The 23,299-nt window shown below is 46.0% G+C and overlaps 1 protein-coding gene across 1 annotated transcript in view; it reads right to left on the reverse strand.

The window, feature by feature from the left end:
- The window catches only part of COL20A1 (collagen type XX alpha 1 chain), a 195,751-nt gene that overhangs the window by 134,012 nt on the left and 38,440 nt on the right, over window positions 1–23,299 (reverse strand). Inside the window, exons 15-16 of the mRNA XM_087889017.1 lie at window positions 17,858–18,000; window positions 8,472–8,604 (exon numbers count right to left, since the gene is read on the reverse strand). Of these exons, the coding sequence (XP_087745143.1) occupies window positions 8,472–8,604; window positions 17,858–18,000 (276 nt within the window). The remainder of the gene's footprint in view (window positions 1–8,471; window positions 8,605–17,857; window positions 18,001–23,299) is intronic.

The following is a 23,299-nucleotide window of genomic DNA, read 5'->3' on the forward strand; positions in this document are numbered from 1 at the left end:
CCCTTCCAAGGAGAAAACAATAATCATTTCGAGTTGTAAAACCATGATTTATTGCTTGTTGAATGTTCTCTTTCGACAGAAGCAAACTACACACTTTAGCTGAATAAAATCAAGATCAGGGGACTGGAGGCTAAAACATATAAACAGTGGCTGCTGGAATTGGGTATGTCTAGTTTAATGAGAAGAAGGACTAGGGGTGACATGAGACCAGTGTTCCAATATCTAAGTGTGTGCTACAAAGAAGAGGGAGTCAAGTTATTCTCCAAAGCACCTGAAGGCAGGACAAGAAGCAACAGATGGAAACTAATCAAGGAGAGAAGCAACCTAGAACTAAGGAGAAATTTCCTCTCAGTTAGAACAATTAATCAGTGGAACAACTTGCTTCCAGAAGTTGTAAATGCTCCAACACTGGAAGTTTTATAGAAGAGATTGGAAAAACCATTTGTCTGAAGTGGTGTAGGGTTTCTTGCCTAAGCAGGGGGTTGGACTAGAAGACCTCCAAGGTCCCTTCCAACTCTGTTATTCTATGCTATCTGCAGGATTTTTATACCATAGCAATCATATGATTCTCAGTGATATGGATTTCTTCCAAAAGGCGGGGAAATCCTTTGTAATTTTGTTTCCTACAATCCTGAACATTTGAACAAAATATTTTCATCTTTTTTCTGGCTTCCAGACATTTCCACCAGTGGTGGGTTCCTCCCGGTTCGGCCCGGTTCAGCCGAGCTGGTAGCGGTGATGATATGATGTCACTGAACAGGTTCTCTTTGTTCGGGAGCTGGGGGGCCCCACCCCCCCGCGTTATTCTTACCTTTTATTTGACCCCACCCCCAATCTATTGCTGCCTCCCGAGTCCCAGCTGATCAGCTAGAAGGAAAAAAACTGTTTAAACTCTTGCCGCGGGGCTTCAAAGGGCCGCCCTACAGCTGATCAGTGTTAAAAGGCAGTGTGGTGGTAGACTGGTGCCTCCAAAAAGAAATGGGTAGACCGGTGCCTCCAAATACAAATGGGTAGACCAGTGCCTCCAAAAACAAATGAGTAGACAGGTACAGCTCTGCAAGCAGTTAAAAGCCTGGTAGACCAGTACCTCTGCTAAATCCTAAAGAATTGTCACGTGACCATCAAGCCATGCCCACAAAATAAGCCACGGCCATAGAACCAGTAGTAAAAAAATTTAGAACCCACCCCATTTCCACTATAGATACCGATTAACCCCTACAGTGATAGGATATGAGGGTTGGAAGGGACCCCCCAGCTCATGTAGTCCAACCGCTTTCTTACTGCAGGCATCCACTATACAAGCCCCAACAGGAGCTCTTGCCTCACAATCAGGAGGTTGTGAGTTCGATTCTAGGTAGAGGCAGATGTAGGGTCTCTTGCTTGGGCAGGGGGTTGGACTAAATCAGGGGTCTGCAACCTTAAACACTCAAAGAGCCATTTCGACCCGTTTCCCATAGAAAAGAAAACACCGGGAGCCACAAAATCCTTCCCGTGCCTGACTATTTGTTGAGCGGCCACAAAACTAGCATATATAGTTGAATTAAATGTTCTGGTTTCTTCTGAAACTTTTCTTTTCTTGGATTTATCCATGGTTGGCCTACCGGGGGTTGAAAAGCTCTGTAAATCGTGTGCCAGCGGGTGTTGCACATTTGCGCTTTTGACGCATATTTTGAGTGACAGGGAGCCGCAGCAGAGGGGTGAAAGAGCCACATGCGGCTCCAGAGCCACAGGTTGCTGACCCCTGGACTAGATGACCTGCAAGATTCCTTCCAACTCTGTTAATCTGTTAAAATCCAGTCCATTTACTGTAAAACCTCTGCTGTTTTAAGAAAACCAGACAGCATCTTACATAAGGTTGCCAGATGTCCATTATTTGAGCAGACAGTCCACTTTTTTCACATTATGTTCACTATTTTTTTTCACAAAATAGTGGACATTTTTTTTTATTCAAAAGCTTTATGATAAAATGGTACGTAATCTAAAGCTGTACAGTCTAAGAGAATAAGGATAGGAGAATCGCGTTTTGTCTTTTTTTTATAAGTTAGAATGAGACAAAGATCGAATATCCATTGAATTCGATTCTCCGAAAAAATTAATGATGAGATTAAAATAAAAATATATTATAAAATTATGTACAGTTCACATTTTTAAAATGTATTGTAGCTTGTGTCGACTGACCTAAAATGGTGTCGAGTGATGAGAGTGACAGCGGCGAGATTTCTAATTCTTTAAAACGAAAGAGAGGAGTGTGCAAATACACCAAAGACTGGGAAGCTACTTTTGCATGGATTACCAACAACGAAACCGACAGAACAAATACGACGGCCTACTGTAAATTGTGTCAGAAATCGTTCACAATTGAATATAATGGTATAAAAGCTGTCACACAGCATGCAAGCACAGAAAATCATTTAGATAAGGAAAAAATAGCTTCCAGCAACAAGCGAATCAATTCGTTTTTCATTGTTAAAGACTCCTCTTTTAGTGATTTTTTTTTATTTTTTTACTACTTAACGCCCCCTCCCCCCCGCTTGTCCGCTATTTTTTGGAAGCAGACCTGGCAACCCTAGGGAGGAAAAATGCTCAGCTTGAATCTCCTTCCTTTAATTTGGTCTTGAATTTCCGTTTCATTTCACCAGAGTAAGTATTGTCTCTTCTGGCATTTACAGTGGCTGATTTGGCAAACCAGAGCTGTTTCAGATTGTGGGGTTGTTGGTTCTGGAACAGCTCCTTGTTTCAGGTTCACAAAAATGGGGGTGGGGGAGTTAATCCTGATTAAACACGAGGCCCTGAGAAGCCTATTAAATGGACGGTATTTCATGTCCTGCGAGCAGACCAATTAGCTGGGAGCTATTAATTAAGAAAGAAGGCTTTTTCCCTAACCTCGCCTCCTTATAAAAACAAGAAGCGGTTTCTGCTGTGTGATAGAAGCTGGCTGGCAACCGTCCTTTGATTTCTGCAAAAGTCCTTTAGGTGAAAGGTGAAGCCAGCCCTTTGTACGCTTTCGGCTGCTTGTATCTCTCTGATCAAGGATCAGAGGGCCATTGCAACTGAGGTGTTTGCCGTAGCAAGTAAAGTCTCTTTAAAATGGTCATTCCAGAACAAGTAGCTTCATCCAGAGGTGGGCTGCTGCCGATTTGCACAGGTTCAGGTGAACTGGTAGTTAAGATTCCGTGCAGTTCGGCGAACCGACAAATCCCACCACTGGCTGGCCCCACCCCTGCTTGTTTTTCGGGCTGTTTTCTGGGCTGTTTTTGGCCATTTTCAGGCCAAAATTGACTCAAAAATGGCCTGAAAACAGCGCAAAAAACGGCCTGAAACAGCCCAAAAAACGGCCCAAAAATGGCCCAAAAAATGGACTGAAAACAGCCCAAAAAATGCCCCCAAAATGATAAAAAATGGCTCCAAAAACTGCCTGAAAATGGCCCAAAAACAGCCTGAAAATGGCCCAAAAAACGACCAAAAAACAGGCCGAAAAATGGGCGGAGCCAGCCAGTGGTGGGATTAGCCTTAACTGGCTGAATCGTACCTCTGCCTTTGAGGCGAGAGTCAGGAGGTAGGACTGGGTGTGATGAGTGATGTCACCCACCCAATCACATGACCAACCGGCCACACCTACTCAGCCAGAGAACCGCTTGTTAAGTTATTCAAGTCCCACCACTGGTCATGCCACACCCACCCCAGCCACACCCACCCAGCCAGTCATTAGGGCAGAGAACCGGCCCATCACTGGCTTCATCACTATTGCCAGGCGCAAGCAACCAGAATCACTTGTGAGTAGCCTCAAGCAGAATTCTCAAAGCTGGGTTTTTTTTGTTTTCTCCTTGAAGACATTTCCCTTCTCATCCAAGAAGCTTCTTCAGTTCTGACTGAAGAACTGAAGAAGCTTCTTGGATGAGAAGCGAAACATCTTCAAGGGAAAAAAAAACACAAAACCCCAGTTGCCTTTTGAAGAAAAAAAAGAACCTTTGGGACAACCATGACCTGGATGATTGAGAATCTCCATAGACCTCAAGCAGTAGTTTCCCTGACTTACTGTTCTGCCCCAGTTACGGACCCCAAAGAACGCAGCACACACAAAGTCTGTACAAACCTTAGCTTACTAAATTAAATCAGACTTTTTCAAACAAAAGCTGTTAATTAACTTTCTTAACAGCCTACAAGAATCCAAAGAATAAATAATCGTAATCTTACTGTGGTTGGCAGAATGCCCAGAAGCAATTTGCAGGAAAACTGACAAGAGAGAAACAAGAGCCGAATCAAACGTTTCTGGAATCAAGACGCAAAGGAATATGAATGAAGTTGTTTCCTGCAAATTGCATCAGTCGTCATCCTTCCTTAAACAGGCTAAGGGAGTGGCCCATTAGCCCCAAGCCTTACTCTCGAGGAGACCTCCTCCTGAGAAGCCACTCCTGCCTTTTGGCAGCTCTGCACACCTGTGCATCGAGAAGAAGCTCCTCCTCTTCATCCTCTTCACTTATGGGAGCTTCTGGAAGTTCTGAAGGCCCTGGCTGAATCTCCCCCTCTGGCACCACATCTTCTCCAGCCTCCTCATTGTCCGACTCAAGTGCCAGCTTTGGCGCAGCACCACACCAGCCTCCTTGCTGTCGGAATCAGCTAGTAGCTGCACAGGCCGCTGATGGACCACAACACTTACAACCATTCGTTCAGTGACCGTTCCAAGTTACAACGGCGCTGAAAAAAGTGACTTACAGTGGTTTTTCACACTTAGGAACGTGGCAGCATTCCAATGGATCACAATTTGGATGCTTCGCAACTGGCATGTACTTATGACGGTTGCAGTGTCCTGAGGTCACGTGATCCCCTTTTGCGAACTTCTGACAAGCAAAGTCAACGGGGAAGCCAGATTCATTTTACAACCATGTTGCTCATTGAACAACCGCAGCGATTCACTTAACAACTGTGGCAAGAAAGGTTGCAAAATAGGTGTCCGTAAACATCAACAAAAGATCAAAAGATATGATGAAAACTCCTTAATTTCACAACATATGGACAGATTTAATCATAGTGTCAGCTGGGAAGTTGTGACCATCCTAAATTAAGCCATGTCCAAAAATGCCAGGGGATTTCTGAAAGTCTGGCACTTTGATAAATTAGTCATCAAATGACACATAGACATAAACAATATCTACATACTGTGCAAAAGAGACACTCAACAAATCAAAAAGGGAACAAAAAGACCCAAACACCTTCCCACCACCAATCAGCACCTAGATAAGCATAGATTAACTCCAAGATTAACCTAAGATCAGCAATCAAATAAACAATACCCCAATGAAGGAACTGCCAAACAAGCCAACAGTAAACAGTCCAACCAAAAAACCTCTAAGAATGTCCCAGGGCAAGCCACTAGAACCATGATGGCGAACCTATAGCACGCGTGCCACAGGTGGCACACAGAGCCATATCAGTGGGCATGCACGTGCCAGCCAGCTTATTTCCAGGCCTTCTGGGCCCACCGGAAGTGGGGAAACAGGCTGTTTCCTGCCTCCGGAGGGCCTCTGGGGGGGAGGCCCGTTTTTCGTTCTTTCCAGGCTCCTAGAAAGGCACTGGAGCCTGGGGGGAGCAAAAAACGGGTCTTCCAGTCCCGCAGGAATTGGCAAACGGGCCATTTCCGGCCTCCGGAGGGCCTCCGGGTGGGGTAGGAAAGGCTATTTTTGCCCTTCCCAGGCTCCTAGAAAAGGCTCTGGAGCCTGAGGAGAGCAAAAAACGGGTCTTCCAGTCCCGCAGGAGTTGGCAAACGGGCTGTTTCCAGCCTCCGGAGGGTCTCCGGAGTGGGTGGGTAGGGAAGGCTGTTTTTGCCCTCCCCAGGCTCTGGAGCCTAGGGAGGGTGAAAAACTGTGCCATTGTGTGGCAAAAGCAGAGGACGCAGGGGGATTGCACGCACATGTGCGGGGGGTGGGGGGCATAGAATTATGGGTGTGGGCACACGTGCGTGTGACCCCCCCCGCGCATTCCCCCCCCGCTTTTGGCACGCGATGGCAAAAAGGTTAGCCATCACTGCACTAGAATATAAACTGAGATCAAACCTCACTCCTTACTAACACTGATGATGTTCCCTACTTGGGTAATGAAACATCTGCAAGGAAAAACAATCAAGCTCAGAGAACACCAAGGACCCCTCATTTCAACCCTGAGGTACAAATATTCTCCTTTAATAGCTATCAATAACTCCATACCCTACATAACACTCTCCCAGATGTATCTTTGGCTCTTGAACACTCTGGAGGAACAATATTTTGATCCCAACGCAGTGTGGAAGAAATGCAGAGAAATTGCTTTGCTCAGGATTAACGGCACAGTAAATTAAAGCAGCTTTTAAATTGGAGTTGCATCTACAGCATATGTAAGCAGAAGAGAATTCCCATAGAGTCATAGGATGAACCATAGGAATGGAAGAGTTGGAGAAGGCTTGAGATTTCATCAAGATCAGTTTCCTGACATCTGAAAAAGAATGTAGAGATCACCTTAGGATGGAGGACTCATTATAGAAGGTGAAATGCCAACTAAGTTGGGGATAGAAGCAAGATCATGTAAAATGTTAATACCATTCTACAATGCCTTGGTAAGATCACACTTGGAACATTGCATCCAGTTTTGGTCGCCACGATGTAAAAAAAGATGTTGAGACTCTAGAAAGAGTGCAGAGAAGAGCAACAAAGATGATTAGGGGACTGGAGGCTAAAACATATAAAGAACGGTTGCTGGAATTGGGTATGTCTCATTTAATGAAAAAAAGGACTAGGGGAGACATGATAGCAGTCTACCAATATCTCAGGGGCTGTCACAAAGAAGAAGAGGGAGTCAAGCTATTCTATAAAGCACCTGAAGGCAGGACAAGAAGCAATGGATGGAGACTAATCAAGGAGAGAAGCAACTTAGAACTAAGGAGAAATTTCCTGATAGTGAGAACAATAAATCAATGGAACGGCTTGCCTCCAGGAGCTGTGGGTGCTTCAACACTGGAAGTTTTTAAGAAGAGATTGAACAAGCATTTGCCTTCCATTGAGGACCTGTATACTGCATGAGTCAAAAAGAGGGCTGTGAAAATATTTACAGACCCCTCACATCCTGGTCATAAACTGTTTCCACTCCTACCCTCAAAACGAGGCTATAGAGCACTGCACACCAGAACAACTAGACACAAGGACAGTTTTTTCCCAAACGCCATCACTCTGCTAAACAAATAATTCCCTCAACACTGTCAAGCTATTTACTAAGTCTGCACTACTATTAATCTTCTCATCTTCTCATCATTCCCATCACCCATCTCCTTCCACTTATGACTGTAACTTTGTTGCTTGTATCCTTACGATTTATATTGATATTGATTGTTTCCTGATTGCTTATTTGTTCTCTATGACTATCATTAAGTGTTGTACCTTATGATTCTTGATGAACGTATCTTTTATTTTATGTACACTGAGAGCATGTGCACCAAGACAAATTCCTTGTGTGTCCAATCACGCTTGGCCAATAAAAATTCTATTCTATTCTATTCTGAAATGATACCTCCACCTTGATTCTGTTTTGTATGAGACAAGGCAGAGAGAAACTCTATCAAGATTCTGTTATAATTCTGGAACTTTGCTGTTCTATATATTGACAGCAGCAAGAATGTTTTATGCCCAAAAATGGAAAGATACTTTATCTACTACTTTGGATGAATAGCTGGAAAAATTGATGGAAGTAGCAGAGATGGCTAAAATGGATGGCTTTAATTAAAGAAAGAAAAGGATATATCCAACTTTCTTTCTACTTGGAAATTGCTCCTGGACTTTGTGCTCGGGTTGGGAAAAAAAATGAAACTTTGACTCTGGGTTTCACTCACTTAACAACTGTCTTGTTTAGCAACAGAAATCTTGGGCTCAATTCTGATCGTAAATCGAGGATTACCTGTAACTTACATTTTGATACAGGTAGTCCTCAATTTATGACCGGTTGCTTAGCAACCATTTGAAATTACAATCTACCTGAGAAAGGAGACTTACAACACAGATCTGAAGTTTTAATGCTTGCTCCGCCCACCCAGACGGTCACATGACTGCACTTCATGCTTTTTCAACATGGCTGCATTTACGGCCATTTGCAGCATCCCACGATCACATGCCCGTGATTTACAACATTTTTGCCAAAACCTGGTATTTGCTGCTGCCTTTGGGCAAAACCACAGCAAAGTCATCAATGGGTTTGTTTAATGACCGCAGTGTTCACTTAACAACAATGGTGTTCATTTTACAACTGCCCTGTTCATGTAATGACCACTGCAAAAAAAAATTGTTTTACAAAAATTATAGTTTACAACCCTAATTGGCAGATCCATTATGGTCATAACGTGAGAACTACTGAGAGTATTTTCACGGTGTGGTTTTGTGGCTTCTAACAACTTTAAACAACAAGCCAACCCCAGCTGTTTAAATTATAGGCACTGTATCTCCCTGCTCACTTACAGATTCTGTGCCAAATGGAAACGGTATCACTCTGAGCTCCGTCTTTGTAGTAGGCCCAGATGGATATTTTATATTCAGTATTTTCTTTCAAACCAGGCAAAATGGAAGATGCCAAGTTTCCAGCAACGGATATCTGTGGAAAAAACAAAGAGTATCAGCTGCATTTCCAGTTATTATAAAAATTAAATTGGAAAAAAAAATTAAAATGGTTACAGTTAATCCTCGACTTGCTTTTATGGAACTTTCAAAGTTACAACAAGCGTCGAAAAAAAGGACTTACGGCCTGTCCTCGCATTTATGGCTGTGGGAAGCCCCACCCCACCCCACCAAAGAATGAAATATTTGGGGGAAATATTAAGAGGCAGGATACTATATTTCCCTAAAGGACAAATGGAGAAACGTGCTCTTAAAGACAGAAAGCAGACTCAGTCTTTCTTAATAGCCCCCAGCAGATATTTTGTGCCCATTAGGTATTTTATTTTATTTATTTATTTAGTTCAATTTATATGCCGCCCTTCTCCAGAGACTCAGGGCAGCTTACAATGCGTTAAGCAATAGCCTTCATACTTTTGTATATACCTGCTTAGTAGGGCATTTGGGGGGGGCCCTAAGCAGTGTTCTTTTTTATACAATGTCAGCTTATTGCCCCCACAATCCAGGTCCTCATTTTACCTACCTCGGAAGGATGGAAGGCTGAGTCAACCTTGAGCCTGGTGAGATTCGAATTTGCAGTAATTGCAGGCAGCTGGTGCTAGTTAACAGCACTTTAGTCTGCTGCGCCACCAAGGCTTTAAAGAAAGATTGGGTCAACCTATTCACAAAACAAAAAAACTTCACCTCCAAGGATGGGATTCAAATTTACATTCTCCTCCACCCAAAATTTAAGAACAGGACATGAGCCTTTAGGACAGGGGTGTGAAACAGGATTTCTTCAAGGGCCAGATCAGCATTGTAGTTCTCCTCTGCGGCCTGACGGGGGGAGAGGGCGCAGAGCCGGGGAGTTGGGAGATGAGACAGACGCCTCCTGCAACATTCTGCTGGCCAAAATGAGGCGTGAGAGTCCCCCCCGCGCCAGTAGTGGGTTGCCCCTGGTTCACACCGTTTCTATAGAACCGGTAGTAAAACCGACGGGAGGCTCCGCCCACCGACCCTGACATCCTCAAAATGCTTCTGCACATGCGCAGAAGAGCACGTGAGAGAGCGAAGCGAGAGTGCGCAGCCCCGTTGCGAACTGGTAGTAAAGGTAAGTAGAACCCACCCCTGCCCCGCATGGCCTGTTTTCAGCCTCCATGACCTCCAGCAGCACTCTGCCGGCCAAAACCGGGCCACGTGGGGTCCTCACGGGGCAGCCTCCAGGTGGCCCATTTTTGGCTGGCAGAGTGATGCAGGAGGCCAGGGAAGCCAAAAACGGGCTGTGCAGGGGCCTCAGAGTGATGCAGGAGGCCATGGAGAGGCACCGCGGGCCGATCCTTTGATATTACCAGGCCAGCCCCACGGGCCAGATTTAAGCACCCAGTGGACCGGATCCAGCCCGAGAGCCTTGAATTTACACCCCTGCTTTAGGACATAATAGAATTAAGCCACTATCTGTTGTGTGGTTCACCAGCAGCCTGCGGAGCTGGCAGCGGAGTCGGACAGCGATGAGGCTGAGGAAGAACATGGGCCAGTCCTGGTGGCTGGGGAAGGCCTGGATGAGGGCTCTGCGTCGGAGGCAGAGATGGGGCCAGAGCCATCGGGGAGTGATGCGCGGACTCCGGAGCCTCCAGAGGCTGACAGTAAAGAGGCAGAGGAACAGGAGGAGCCTGTTCCTAGTGCATGTATGATAAGAGCTGCCAGAAGGCAAGAGCAGCTCAAGCAAAGAGGACGACTCGGGAGTAGGGCCAAGAGATGATTGGCCCCTCCCATAAGACTTAAAAGACCAGCAACGGCTCTTGGGCTCTTTGTCAGAAAACAATGTTGAAAGTCTTGCTGCGCTTATCTCTTGTCGGAGTCTTCTGCTTTTGAACTTTTGCCAAGAGAAGCCTTTGGCAGCTTGCCTAATTATACCAAGGTTGGTGATTAGACTGAAGAATTTGTGTTATGAAGAGTTTGCTTTAATTTAGTTTGGACTACGCTGAGAATGAGTTAATTCTCAGCTGTTCTAATAAAGTCTGTTTGTTTTGGAACTCTTTGCGTCGATTACTACCTACTTGGGCCTGAGTCACAACACAACCATTTAGCAGAAGACGCAAAGTTTATTACATTGCACAACCCCCTAGAACCCAAACTTCAAAGTCCCAGAAATCTATAAAGATCCATCCACTCATTCAACCATTTGTTCAGCTGACCCAGTACTGCTGTTGGTTCTGTTCATCATTAAACTTTCTTTCCAATCAGCTTCCATTTTATTTTATTCTCTGTTTGGATTTGAACCAGATGGATTTTCCTCCCAACACAACCATGGCAGCATCCCCACAATCACATATTCAAAATCAGAGCACTTGGCAACCGGCATGTATTCACGATGGTTGCAGCATCCCAGGCAGTGGTGGGTTTAAAAAATTTTTACTACCGGTTCTGTGGGTGTGATTTGGTGGGTGTGGCATGGCATGGCATGGCTTGTTAGGCGTGGCTAGGTGGCAATGGCAGGGGAAGGATACTGTGAAATCTACATTCCTATTCTGCCCCAGCTACGGACCCCAAAGAATGCAGCACACACAAACTCTATACAAAGCTTATTTTACTCAAATAACTTAAGTAAATAAATAAAATAAAGTAAATAAATAAATACATAAATAAATAAAGTAAATAAAGTAAATAAAGTAAATAAAAATAAAGACTTTTATCAAGATAAGGTAATCACAGTCTTACTAGAGTTGGCAGAAAGCCCAGAAGCAATTTGCAGAGAATCCAGACGCGAAGTAGAGTGAACTAAAGTTGTTCCCTACAAAATTGCTTCAGTCGGCGTTCCTCCTTAAATAGGCTAAGAGAGTGGCCAATTAGCCCCAAGACTTACTCTCGTGGAGACCTCCTCCTGAGGAGCCACTCCTGCCTTTTGGCAGCTCTGCGCGCCCGTGCATTGAGAAGAGGCTCCTCCTCTTTGTCCTCTTCACTTAAAGGAGCTTCTGGAGGTTCTGAAGGCCCTGGCTGAATCCCCGCCTCTGGCCCCACATGTTCTCCAGCCTCCTCACTGTCCAACTCAAGCTCCAGCTGCTGGTGCAGCACCACACCAGCCTCCTCGCTGTCGGAATCAGCTACAATCTGCACAGGTCGCTGACGGGCCACAACAATTCCCCCCCACCCGCTCCATGGGAAGGTTACTGCAAAATCACCATTTCCTCCTGATCAGCTGAGACTCGAGAGACAGAGAATAGATGGGGGCGGGGCCAGTCAGAGGTGGTATTTATCGGTTCTCCGAACTACTCAAAATTTCCGCAACCGGTTCTCCAGAACTGGTCAGAACCTGTTGGAACCCACCTCTGGTCCCAGGGTCATGTGATCACCATTTGCGACTTTCCCAAGGATCTCCAATGTGGGAAGCCAGACTCGCTTAAGGACTGCATGATTCACTTAACAACCGTGGTAAAAAAAAATGTTGTAATTCGGGAGCGATTCATGTAATAAGCACCTTGCTTAACAATGGAAATTCTGGTTTCCCCTCTTGTGGTCGTAAGTCGAGGACTCCCTGCATTCTTTTAAGAAACTGCATTTCTGGATACCTACCCAACCAAGTGATTAGCATGACGGGAGAAATGCAAAAGTCCATAGGAACGTTTGAAGATCAAAATACTCAGAAAACCCATTTCATAATTTCACAAACTTTAAATAGACCTCGGCCTTTTTTTGTTTTGGAGTTTGTTCTTCCTTTCGCTTTGGCAACTTTTTGGAATTAAATTGCCAGCTGGTTCTTTTGATCTAACACAATGATTATGAATAGCATTTTTTGGGGGGGAAACAGATACACCCTGTTTTAATGGCGTAGTTCTTTATTAGTATTTAAACAAATAACAAAACAACAACAACAACAACAACAACAACAACGGCGTCATGTCTTAATTGGGTCTTCTGTGGCGGTATAAATTTAGAGTGGAAAAAATTTCAAAGGAAAACAAACCCTTCGTGACAGGTAATTCTCCGATAAAAATCTAGAACTGTCACTTTCACCAATCATTTTCCTATGATTTGCTTGGCTAAAGACTGCAATCGATTTTTGGGTGCTTTCCAGAGACCGCATCAAATAAGCAGATGGAACAATATAAAGAGGGGAAGGGGGGGAAATGCATGGAGGTATGTTACCCCATCACTACCCAACCTCAGCTCTGCAAATAGGATTGTCTGAAGGGGAGGGGGGTTCCTATGAAAGGCTCTTTTGCCTCCCCCCCTCCCCCCCCAGCAAATTCTGTCTACAAATGATATCAATTCCTTCGTTCCAAAGCATCTGGCATTTTAAACAGGCCCATTTGGCATCTTGAAATCTCGTGCACCAGGCCCTCGGGGAGGAGTAGGATGCGACTGAATTTTGCTATCATGACGAGGACAAGCATTAAAACGTGAAGTGAGGGGATTGGATTGTATGTGCAGAATTGTGGATATATATTTTTTTTCAGGTTGCTCTAGGAGTGGGACATTTTAAAAAGGAATTCATAGAAGAGGATATTTGTAGCTCACGATTGGACTGTGTGTGTGTGTGGGGGGGTTCTCGGTAGTCTTTGAGCTTGGTGGATTTTTATTTTATTATTTTTTTTGCAGATGTTTCCATCACCTAACTAGGTAATATCATCAGTGCTAGAAGGGAGGGGTGTTTGTGGAGAGGAGGAGGAGGAGGACTACTGCAGGGTCCTTGGTGCTCTCTGAGCTTGCTGGCTTTCTTGCAGACATTTCATGACTCACCTAAGTAACATCATCAGTGTTAGAAGGGAGGGACGGAGGAGGAGGAGGAGAATTGTGGGGTCCTTGGTGCTCCCTGAGCTTGGTTTTCTTACAGACATTTCAAATAGATTAATCTTAGAAGGGAGGGGGGAGGAGGAGGAGGAGGAGGAGGAGGAGGGAATTGTAGGGTCCTTGGTGTTCTCTGAGCTTGGTTTTCTTACAGACATTTCATGACCCAAATAGGTTAATATCATCAGTGCTAGAAGAGAGGGGAGGAGGAGGAGGAGGAAGAGAATTGTACGGTCCTTGCAGAGGTGAAATGTAAAATTTGTTACTAACGGTTCTGTGGGCATGGCTGGGGGGGGTGGAGGGTAATGTGACTGGGTGGGCGTGGCCAACTTTTTTTTCTTTGCTTTTAAAAGAAAAAAAAAGCCTCTGACGATCAGGCAACTCAGCTGGGTTCGTCAAAGACTTTTAAAAGCATTTTCTTTACAATCTCTTCAGCGGAAGAGGATGTAGAAAAAATGCTTTTAAAAGGCTCTGACGATCCCAGCTGAGCTGCGTGATCATCAGAGGCTTTTTTTTTTTTTTACTTTTAAAAGCATTTTTTCGGCCGAAGAAAAAATGCTTTTAAAAATTAAAAAAAAGCCTCCGATGATCGCGCGGCTCAGCTGGGCATGGTGGGGGGGAAGGCAGGGATTTTTGCTACGGGTTCTCCGAAACACCCACCGCCATCGCTACCGGATCGGGCAATCCGGTCCAAACCGGGAGCATTTCACCCCTGGGACCTTGGTGCTCTCTGAGCTTGGTTTCTTTACAGACATTTCATGACCCATCATCAGTCCTAGAAGAGGGAGGATGTTTGTTGAGAGGAGGAGGAGAAAGAGGAGCCTTTGGTATTCTCTGAGCTTGGTTGTTTTCTTGCAGACGTTTAATGACCCAACTACATAACATCATCAGTGCTAGAAGGGAGTGGACTTTGCTCTCTGTCTATATACAAGTGGTTTGCCCTGTCAGTGTTGGTGGGAGTGTTCTTGGTGATTCTCCTTTATTAGGGTTGTAGAAAGTTAGCACCCACCTTCTCCTAGGAGTTTGATGCTGTGACTCCTGATGATGTGGACAGGATTTTGGGGAGACTTAGTGCGGCCACATGTTTACTGGACCCGTGTCCCTCCTGGTTGGTACTGGCTTCCCGGGAGGTTACACGAGGCTGGCTCCAGGGTGTTATCAACGCTTCGTTGAGTGAGGGTTACTTCCCCACCGCCTTGAAAGAGGCGGTGGTGAGGCCTCTCCTCAAGAAGCCGTCCCTGGATCCGGCAATATTGGCCAACTATCGTCCTGTCTCCAACCTTCGCTTTATGGCGAAGGTTGTTGAGAGTGTGGTCGCACGACAGTTTCCGCAATTCCTGGAGGAAACATCTTATCTAGATCCGTTCCAGTCGGGTTTCAGGTCTGGGCACAGCACAGAAACGGCATTGGTCGCGTTGGTTGATGATCTCTGGAGGGCTCGGGACAGGGGTTGTTCCTCTGTTCTGGTCCTGTTAGACCTCTCAGCGGCTTTTGATACCATCGACCATGGTATCATGCTGCACCGGCTGGAAGAGTTGGGGGTGGGAGGCACCGTGTTGCGGTGGTTCTCCTCCTTTCTCTCCGACCGGTCGCAGTTTGTGTTGGCAGGGGGGCAGAGGTCGACCTCGAGGCCTCTCATTTGTGGAGTGCCGCAGGGATCGGTCCTCTCGCCCCTTCTGTTCAACATTTATGTGAAGCCGCTGGGTGAGATCATCCGTGGCTTTGGGGTGAGATACCACCAGTACGCTGATGACACCCAGCTGTACATCTCCACCCCAGGCCACCCCAACGATGCCCTTGAAGTGATGTCCCAGTGCCTGGAGGCTGTACGGGTCTGGATGGGGAGGAACAGGCTCAAGCTCAACCCTTCCAAGACTGAGTGGCTGTGGCTCCCGGCATCCCGATATAGTCAGTTGACTCCATCACTGACTATTGGGGGCGAGTCATTGGCCCCCACAGAGAGGGCTCGCAATCTGGGAGTCCTCCTGGATATGCAGCTGTCCTTGGAGGAACATCTGACGGCTGTAACCAGGGGGACCTTTTGTCAGGTTCGCCTGATTCGCCAGTTGCGGCCCTTTCTTGATCGGGATTCCCTGTGCACAGTCACTCACGCCCTCGTCACCTCTCGCCTTGACTATTGCAACGCTCTCTACATGGGGCTCCCCTTGAGGAGCACCCGGAGGCTCCAGCTGGTCCAGAACGCAGCAGCGCGGGTAGTGACGGGAGCAGCATGGCGCTCCCATGTAACACCGCTCCTGCGCGAGCTGCACTGGCTCCCAGTTGTCTTCCGGGTGCGCTTCAAGGTGTTGGTTATCACCTTTAAAGCGCTCCATGGCATAGGGCCTAGCTATCTTCGAGACCGCCTGCTGCTACCAACGACCTCCCATCGACCCGTGCGCTCCCACAGAGAGGGCCTCCTCGGGGTGCCATCAGCCAGACAATGTAGGCTGGTGACCCCCAGGGGGAGAGCCTTCTCTGTGGGGGCACCTACCCTCTGGAATCAGCTCCCCCCAGAGATAAGGAGAATCCAAGACCTCAGTGCCTTCCGTCGCGCCCTTAAAACCCATTTATTTAAACAAGCCGGGCTGGCTTAAGATGAAATTTTTAACTGTTTTTAAATGTTTTAAACGTTTTTAATTGGTAAATGAGTTTTAATTGGGCCAAATTTATATATCTTTTAATTGTTTTTAATATTTGTTCTGCATGTTTTTTTTAATCTGGCTGTACACCGCCCTGAGTCCTTAGGGAGAAGGGCGGTATAGAAATCCAATATAAAATAAAATAAAATAAATAAAAAAATGAAATATTCTAGGAAATATTAAAAAAGCAGAATATTTCCCCTAAAAGAGAAATAGAAATCTTAAGGGACACAGAAACTCAGCCCTAGCAGATATTTTGGTGCCATCTTATCTACAAGACAAAAGACCTTCAGCTTCAGGATGATAGGATTGGCCCTCACTCAAGATCCGAACCAAGACAAAGCCCTTAAGCCATAATAGGAATTGCCCAAAGCCTCTTCATTACATCACCCAGTAAGATTCAACCAAGCCTGGGATTCAAGACAACCTACAAAGTTACCCCTGCATGGCTCCATGGGAGTCTGACAACCTATCAGAATACAGTTCTTTCACAGGAACAGGAAACAAGTTCAAAGCCCAAGAGAGGGTATAAATCTCTCTGTCTCTGTCTCTGTCTCTGTCTCTCTCTCAAAACCATGTGGTCCTGTCCACCATTAAACCAGGGGTGAAATCCAGCAGGTTCTGACAGATTCTGGAGAACCGGTAGCGGAAATTTTGAGTAGTTCAGAGAACCGGCAAATACCACCTTTGGCTGGCCCCAGAGTGGAATGGGATTGGAGATTTTGCAATATCCTTCCCCTGGAGTGGGGAGGGAATGGGGATTTTGCAGTATCCTTCCCCTGGAATGGGGAGGGAATGGGGATTTTGCAGTATCCTTCCCCTGGAGTGGGGTGGGAATGGGGATTTTGCAGTATCCTTTCCCTGGAGTGGGGAGGGAATGGGGATTTTGCGGGGAGGGAATGGGGATTTTGCAGTATCCTTCCCCTGGAATGGGGAGGGAATGGGGATTTTGCAGTATCCTTCCCCTGGAGTGGGGTGAGAATGGGGATTTTGCAGTATCCTTTCCCTGGAGTGGGGTGGTAATGGGGATTTTGCAACATCCTTCCCCCACGAGTGTGGAGGGAATGGGGATTTTACAGTAACCTTCCCCTGGAGTGTGGAGGGAATGGGGATTTTGCAGTATCCTTTCCCTGGAGTGGGTTGGGAATGGGGATTTTGCAGTATCCTTCCCCTGGAGTGGGGAGGGAATGGGGATTTTCCAGTATCCTTCCCCTGGAATGGGGAGGGAATGGGGATTTTGCAGTATCCTTTCCCTGGAGTGGGGTGGGAATGGGGATTTTACAGTAACCTTCCCCTGGAGTGGGGAGGGAATGGGGATTTTGCAGTATCCTTCCCCTGGAGTGGGGAAAGAATGAGGATTTTGTAGTATCCTTTCCCTGGAGTGGGGTAGGAATGGGGATTTTGCAACATCCTTCCCCTGGAGTGGGGTAGGAATGGGGATTTTGCAACATCCTTCCCCCACAAGTGGGGAGGGAATGGGGATTTTGCAGTATCCTTCCCCTGGAGTGGGGAGGGAATGGAGATTTTGCAGTACCCTTCCCCTGCACGCCCACCAAGCCACACCACGCCCACCGAGCCAGCCCACAGAACCGGTAGTAAAAAAAATTGGATTTCACCACTGCATTAAACCATCTTTCCAAGCAGCCTCCGTGTTTCCAGTGTCTTTCTTCCCACTTGGAACTGAACCCAGATGGACATTTCTTCCAACAGGCTGTAAAAAGGAACTGCAGGGATGCCTCAGATTGAAAATCCACGTAGGGACACATGTCCTGTAAAATCCCGAAGACCCTCAAGCGCCCCCTCCCCAGATTTCTCTCGACGGCTTCGTACCTCCTCTTCTGCGTCCTCTCCAAGCACGTTCCATTTGATCTGGTACAGAACCACGTCAGAAGCTGCGGATGCTTCCCATTCCAGTTGGACCTCACTTCTGGAGAGTTCGGTGACCTTCAGCTGGTTCGGTGGGGGAACCTTTACTGGGGGTGAAAGGGAGGAACAAGCAAAGACCATTGTTAGCTGCTGCGGCCTAGAGGTGGAGCGCTTGCCTCACAATCAGGAGGTTGTGAGTTTGATCCTAGGTAGTGTTGTGGGTTTAATAAGACAAACACAACTTTTAGATTAATCAGAGACAATTTTATATATTGCGCAATAGGTTCAAGGCTCTGTACATGAAGCGTTGAACAAAGACAGAAATTAGGTACAATGGTTTTATACCCTTCTAGACAAAGGATTCTGTTAACTCAGCAATTCATATGGTCATATACATTTATCATTTTTAATTGACATTTCCTTATTACAGAGTTTCTTTGCAAAACAGTTATAATTCTTTTTGTAGATTACTGAAGCATAGACTCAAATCATCTTCTGACGATAGACAACTTTTAACTCATGTGGATCCCCTTGACCTAACCAACCTTTAAGCTGTATGTCATTAGAAGGTTCCTTTCTTCTGACAACTTAGAGGCCTCCTAGAGGAACCAAAAGGATTTTGGCTAAGTTTGTACTTTTTCCAACCGGATGCATTGCTTTTTAGAATAGAGTGAATAGAAAGTTATCCAGTGGTCATCTATCAGAGCCCGCTTCATTTACATTAGTAGAGGCAGATGTAGGGTCTCCTATTTGGACAGGGGGCTGGACTAGATGACCTGCAGGGTCCCTTCCAACTCTGTTAATCTGTTTAACCATCTCAGGTTCAGCCCCATCAGTGGTGGGTTTCAAAATTTTTTACTACCGGTTCTGTGGGCGTGGCTTGGTGGGCATGGCAGGGGAAGGATACTGTAAAATCGCCATTCCCTCCCCACTCCAGGGGAAGGATACTGTAAAATATTCATTCCCACCCCACTGCAGGGGAAGGTTACTGCAAAATCCCCACTTCCTCCCAATCAGCTGGGACTCAGGAGGCAGAGAATAGATGGGGGTGGGGCCAGTCAGAATTTTTACTACCGGTTCTCCGAACTACTCAAAATTTCCGCTACCAGTTCTCCAGAACTGGTCAGAACCTGCTGAAACCCACCTCTGAGCTCCACGTTTCTACCAAAAATCTCGGCCAACCTGCATCCCTGCAGCAGAGCAGATGGTGAGGGAGGCTCAGACTCTTTAACCAGCGTTCTTCTCCAGACACCAAATGAGTTAAGCTTAATTTTGTCTGGAACGGAAGGCCCAGTGTGTAATAACTGAACAACCGTAAATTAAAGCCTTTTTATTTCATTTTTTAGCAAGGCCAATTCAAGCTAGCATTTTCCAAACAAAGTGAAAATCCAGGAGAGGTATTGAAAGAAGTAAATCAAGGAGAAATTGAAGAGACTAGAAGTCACTTGTCTGAAATGCTACAGGAGCTCCTGCTTGAGAAGTGGGCTGGACTAGAAGATCTCCAAGGTCCCTTCCAGCTCAGTGCTGATTGATTGACAAATAAGTTTCTCCGGATATATTCAATAATTCCAGAATTACAGTCTAAACTAAAAGACAAAAAAATTCCAGGAAAGAGTTGCCTTACTGTTGTGGCCCATCAGCGGCTGGTATGGTGCTGCCTGTGCAGCTGGCACTCAAGTCGGACAATGAGGAGGCTGGAGAAGATGTGGTGCCAGAGGCGGGGAGTCAGCCAGGGCCTTCAGAACCTCCAGAAACTCCCATAAGTGAAGAAGACGAAGAGGAGGAGCCTCTTCTCGATGCACGGGCATGCAGAGCGGCCAAAAGGCAGGAGTGGCTCCTCAGGAGGAGGTCTCCTCGAGAGTAAGGCTTGGGGCTAATTGGCCACTCCCTTAGCCTATTTAAGGAAGGACGACACTGAGGCAATTTGCAGGGAGCAACTTTGTTCACTCTCCTTCGCGTCCTGATCTTAGTTCTCTGATCAGTTTCCTGCAAATTGCTTCTGGGCATTCTGCCAACCATAGTAAGATTATGATTATTTATTCTTTGGATTCTTGTAGGCTGTTAAGAAAGTTAATTAACAGCCTTTATTTGAAAAAGACTGATTTAATTTAATAAGCTAAGGTTTGTACAGACTTTGTGTGTGCTGCGTTCTTTGGGGTCCGTAGCTGGGGCAGAACACATACAATGCGATAGGCAGCATATAAATTTAATCAATAAAATAAATTTTAAAAAAACCTTTTTTAAAAATTTTCCAAAGGAAAGAGGCACAGGTAGTCCTCGAGTTACAGCAGTGTCCGTTCAAAGTTACAACGGCTCTGAAAAAAGTGAGTTACGATCGTTTTTCCTACTTATGACTATTGTAGCATCCCATGGTCATGTGATTTACATTGGGATGCTTAGCAACTGACAGGTACTTATGTCGGTTGCATGTCCCAGGGTCATGTGATCCCCTTTTGCGACCTTCCGACAAGCAAAGCCAATGAGGGAGTCAGATTCACTTAAGACCCTCCCCCCTGTGGCAACCCCGGATTTGAAATCCCTCATGCAATATGGATATTATTTACTGCCAGGGATAAATTCCTAAACTCTGACTTAAGTGATGTTTTCTCCCTGTGACATATCCAAAGAGATGGAAATACAAATTCTAATTAAATCAGGAGGGATTTACAGTCTGGATCCTCTCTTTCAAGCTAACTGTTGGAAGAATTATAAACATATTGATTTTGGCAATATCCCAATGAGAGCAATTGTTAGGGTTTTTCCTGTTTTGTTTTTTAATCTTATTTATGTATTTGAAAAATGTGTATCTTTCCAGGACATTTAATAGTCTACTAATTTTTACTGTATTTACTCTTTTCCTTCCTTCCTTCCTTCCTTCCTTCCTTCCTTCCTTCCTTCCCTGTCCTTTGTTCCCTCCCCTCCCCTCCTTCCTTCCTTCCATTCTTTTTTACCTCCCTCCCTCTTCTGCTTCCTTCCTTCCTTCTCCGTTCTTTCTTTCCTCCCTCTTCTCCTTCCTTCCTTCCTTTCCTCCCTTCTCCTTCCTTCCTTCCCTGTCCTTTTTTCCCTCTCTCCCTTCTCCTTCCTTCCTTTTTTCCTTCTCTGTTCTTTCTTTCCTTCCTCCCTCTTCTCCTTCCTTTCCTTCCTCCCTCTCTCCCTTCCTTCCTTCCTTTTCTGTTCTTTCTTCCCTCCATCCCTTCTCCTTCCTTCCTTCCTTCCTTCCCTCCCTCTTTCCTTCTTTGTTCTTTCCTCCCTCCCTCTTCTCCTTCCTTCCTCCCTCTCTCCCTTCCTTCCTTTTCTGTTCTTTCTTCCCTCCATCCCTTCTCCTTCCTTCTTTCCTTCCCTCCCTCCTTCCTTCCTTCTTTGTTCTTTCTTTCCTCCCTCCCTCTTCTCCTTCCTTCCTTCCTTTCCTTCCTCCCTCTCTCCCTTCCTTCCTTCCTTTTCTGTTCTTTCTTCCCTCCATCCCTTCTCCTTCCTTCCTTCCTTCCCTCCTTCCTTCCTCTGTTCTTTCTTTCCTCCCACCCTCTTCTCCTTCCTCCCTTTCTTTCCTTCCTTAGTTGAAACCTTCCAAGGGTTGCCAGATTAAAGAGTTTTATTTTTGTCTTCTGATTGTTAGTTGCTGTATCAGGATATGCTCTGCTAGTCATTTGTCTTCCTATCCTACATACCGCCTCTTGGACCTTACACTGTGTGTTGTAAGATGACTGCATTGTGTTATTATTGGGAGCAATGGTTGTTTTATTTATCGTGGTTATTTTGTTCTATTTATCAGCCACAACTTAAAACTGGAAGGATAAGAACAGAAAGTTTCTTCAGGTGAGACAGGAAGAAAGAACAGACTTCATCCCACCAGGGATCTGGAAGGAAGTAGAAACACCTGTGGTGTTTGAATTACCCAAATTCTAAACACTATCAGAATGTTTCTATACTTTGTATTATACTCCAGCTGTCAGCCTAAAGCAATTGAACTTAAGCTTCGATCCTCCGTGTTTCAAGAAACCCATCAAAATAACAGCATAAAGAGTTGGAAGGGACCTTGGAGGTCTTCTAGTCCAGCTCAGGCAGGAGTTCTTATATAATTTCAGACAAATGGCTGTCCAATCTCTGCTTAAAAACCTCCAGTGATGGAGAAACCACAACTTCTGGAGGCAAGTTGACATTGTTCCCAATGTCAGGAAATTTCTCCTCAGTTCTAGGTTGGTTCTCTCCTTGGTGAGTTTCCATCTATTGCTTCTTCTTCTGCCCTCAGGTGCTTTGGAGAAGTCTATCCCCTCTTCTCTATGGTAGGCTCTCAAGTACTGGAGGACTCCCATCATATAATCCTTAGTCCTTGTCTTTGTTAGACTAGACGGTGAACCTATGGTACATGTCCCAGTGGTGAAATCCAAATTTTTTTACTACCGGTTCTGTGGGCGTGGCTTGGTGGGCATGGTGTGGCTTGGTGGGCATGGCAGGGGAAGGACGCAAAATCTCCATTCCTATCCCACTCCAGGGGAAGAATATTGCAAAATACCCATTCCCTCCCCATTCCTGGGGGAAGGATATTGCAAAATCTCCATTCCCACCCCACTCTGGGGCCAGCCAGAGGTGGTATTTGCCGGTTCTCCAAACTGCTCAAAATTTCCGCTGCCGGTTCTCCAGAACCTATCAGAACCTGCTGCATTTCACCCCTAACGTGTGCCCGAGGTGGCATGTAGAGCCATCTTTCCAGGCACGCGAGTGTCACCTAATTTACCTGCAGCTGTGCACGCGCCCCAGCTGGTGTCCGGGCCTCCGGTGCACATGCGTGCAGTTCAGGGGACCCAGCTGGTCTTTGAAGTTCTCCTGTGCATGCACGTGCATTTGCATGCGAGAGTACTTGCATGCATCATGTGCATGTGCAGACAGTGTTTGCGCGCTTGCGATGCGCGCACAAAAACCACACACATGCAGAGATAGTGCAGTTGCACTTGCAGCACACAGGGGGAGCCACACAAAACCTGCAGGCATGCGCAGACAGTGTGATTGCAGGTGCAACGCATGTGGGAGCTGCGTGAAAGCCATGCACATGCTTAGATGATGTGGTTGCGTATGCAGCGCACGGGAGAGCCGCATGTTAGCACAGTTGGCACACGTGCACACACGGCGTGGAAAGCATGTACCTGTTCGGCACTCGGTGTGTAAAAGGTTTGCCACCACTGGACTAGACATAACCAGTTCATGCAACCCGTTCATCTTATGATCCACCATCCAGTCTCCTAATCATCTTTGTTTCTCTTCTCTGCACTCTTTCCAGAATCTCAACACCTTTTTTTATTATTATTATTAGCTGTGCCCGGCCACACATTGCCATGGCTCAGTCTTGTGGGTATACAATATTTTTTGACTGAGTGCCAATAATTTCCCTCTGTAGCTCAGGTCACACCTACT

This window comes from Pantherophis guttatus, chromosome 3 (assembly GCF_059756535.1).
Source record: "Pantherophis guttatus breed Tessera chromosome 3, ASM5975653v1, whole genome shotgun sequence".
Classification (NCBI taxonomy): Eukaryota; Metazoa; Chordata; class Lepidosauria; order Squamata; family Colubridae; genus Pantherophis; species Pantherophis guttatus.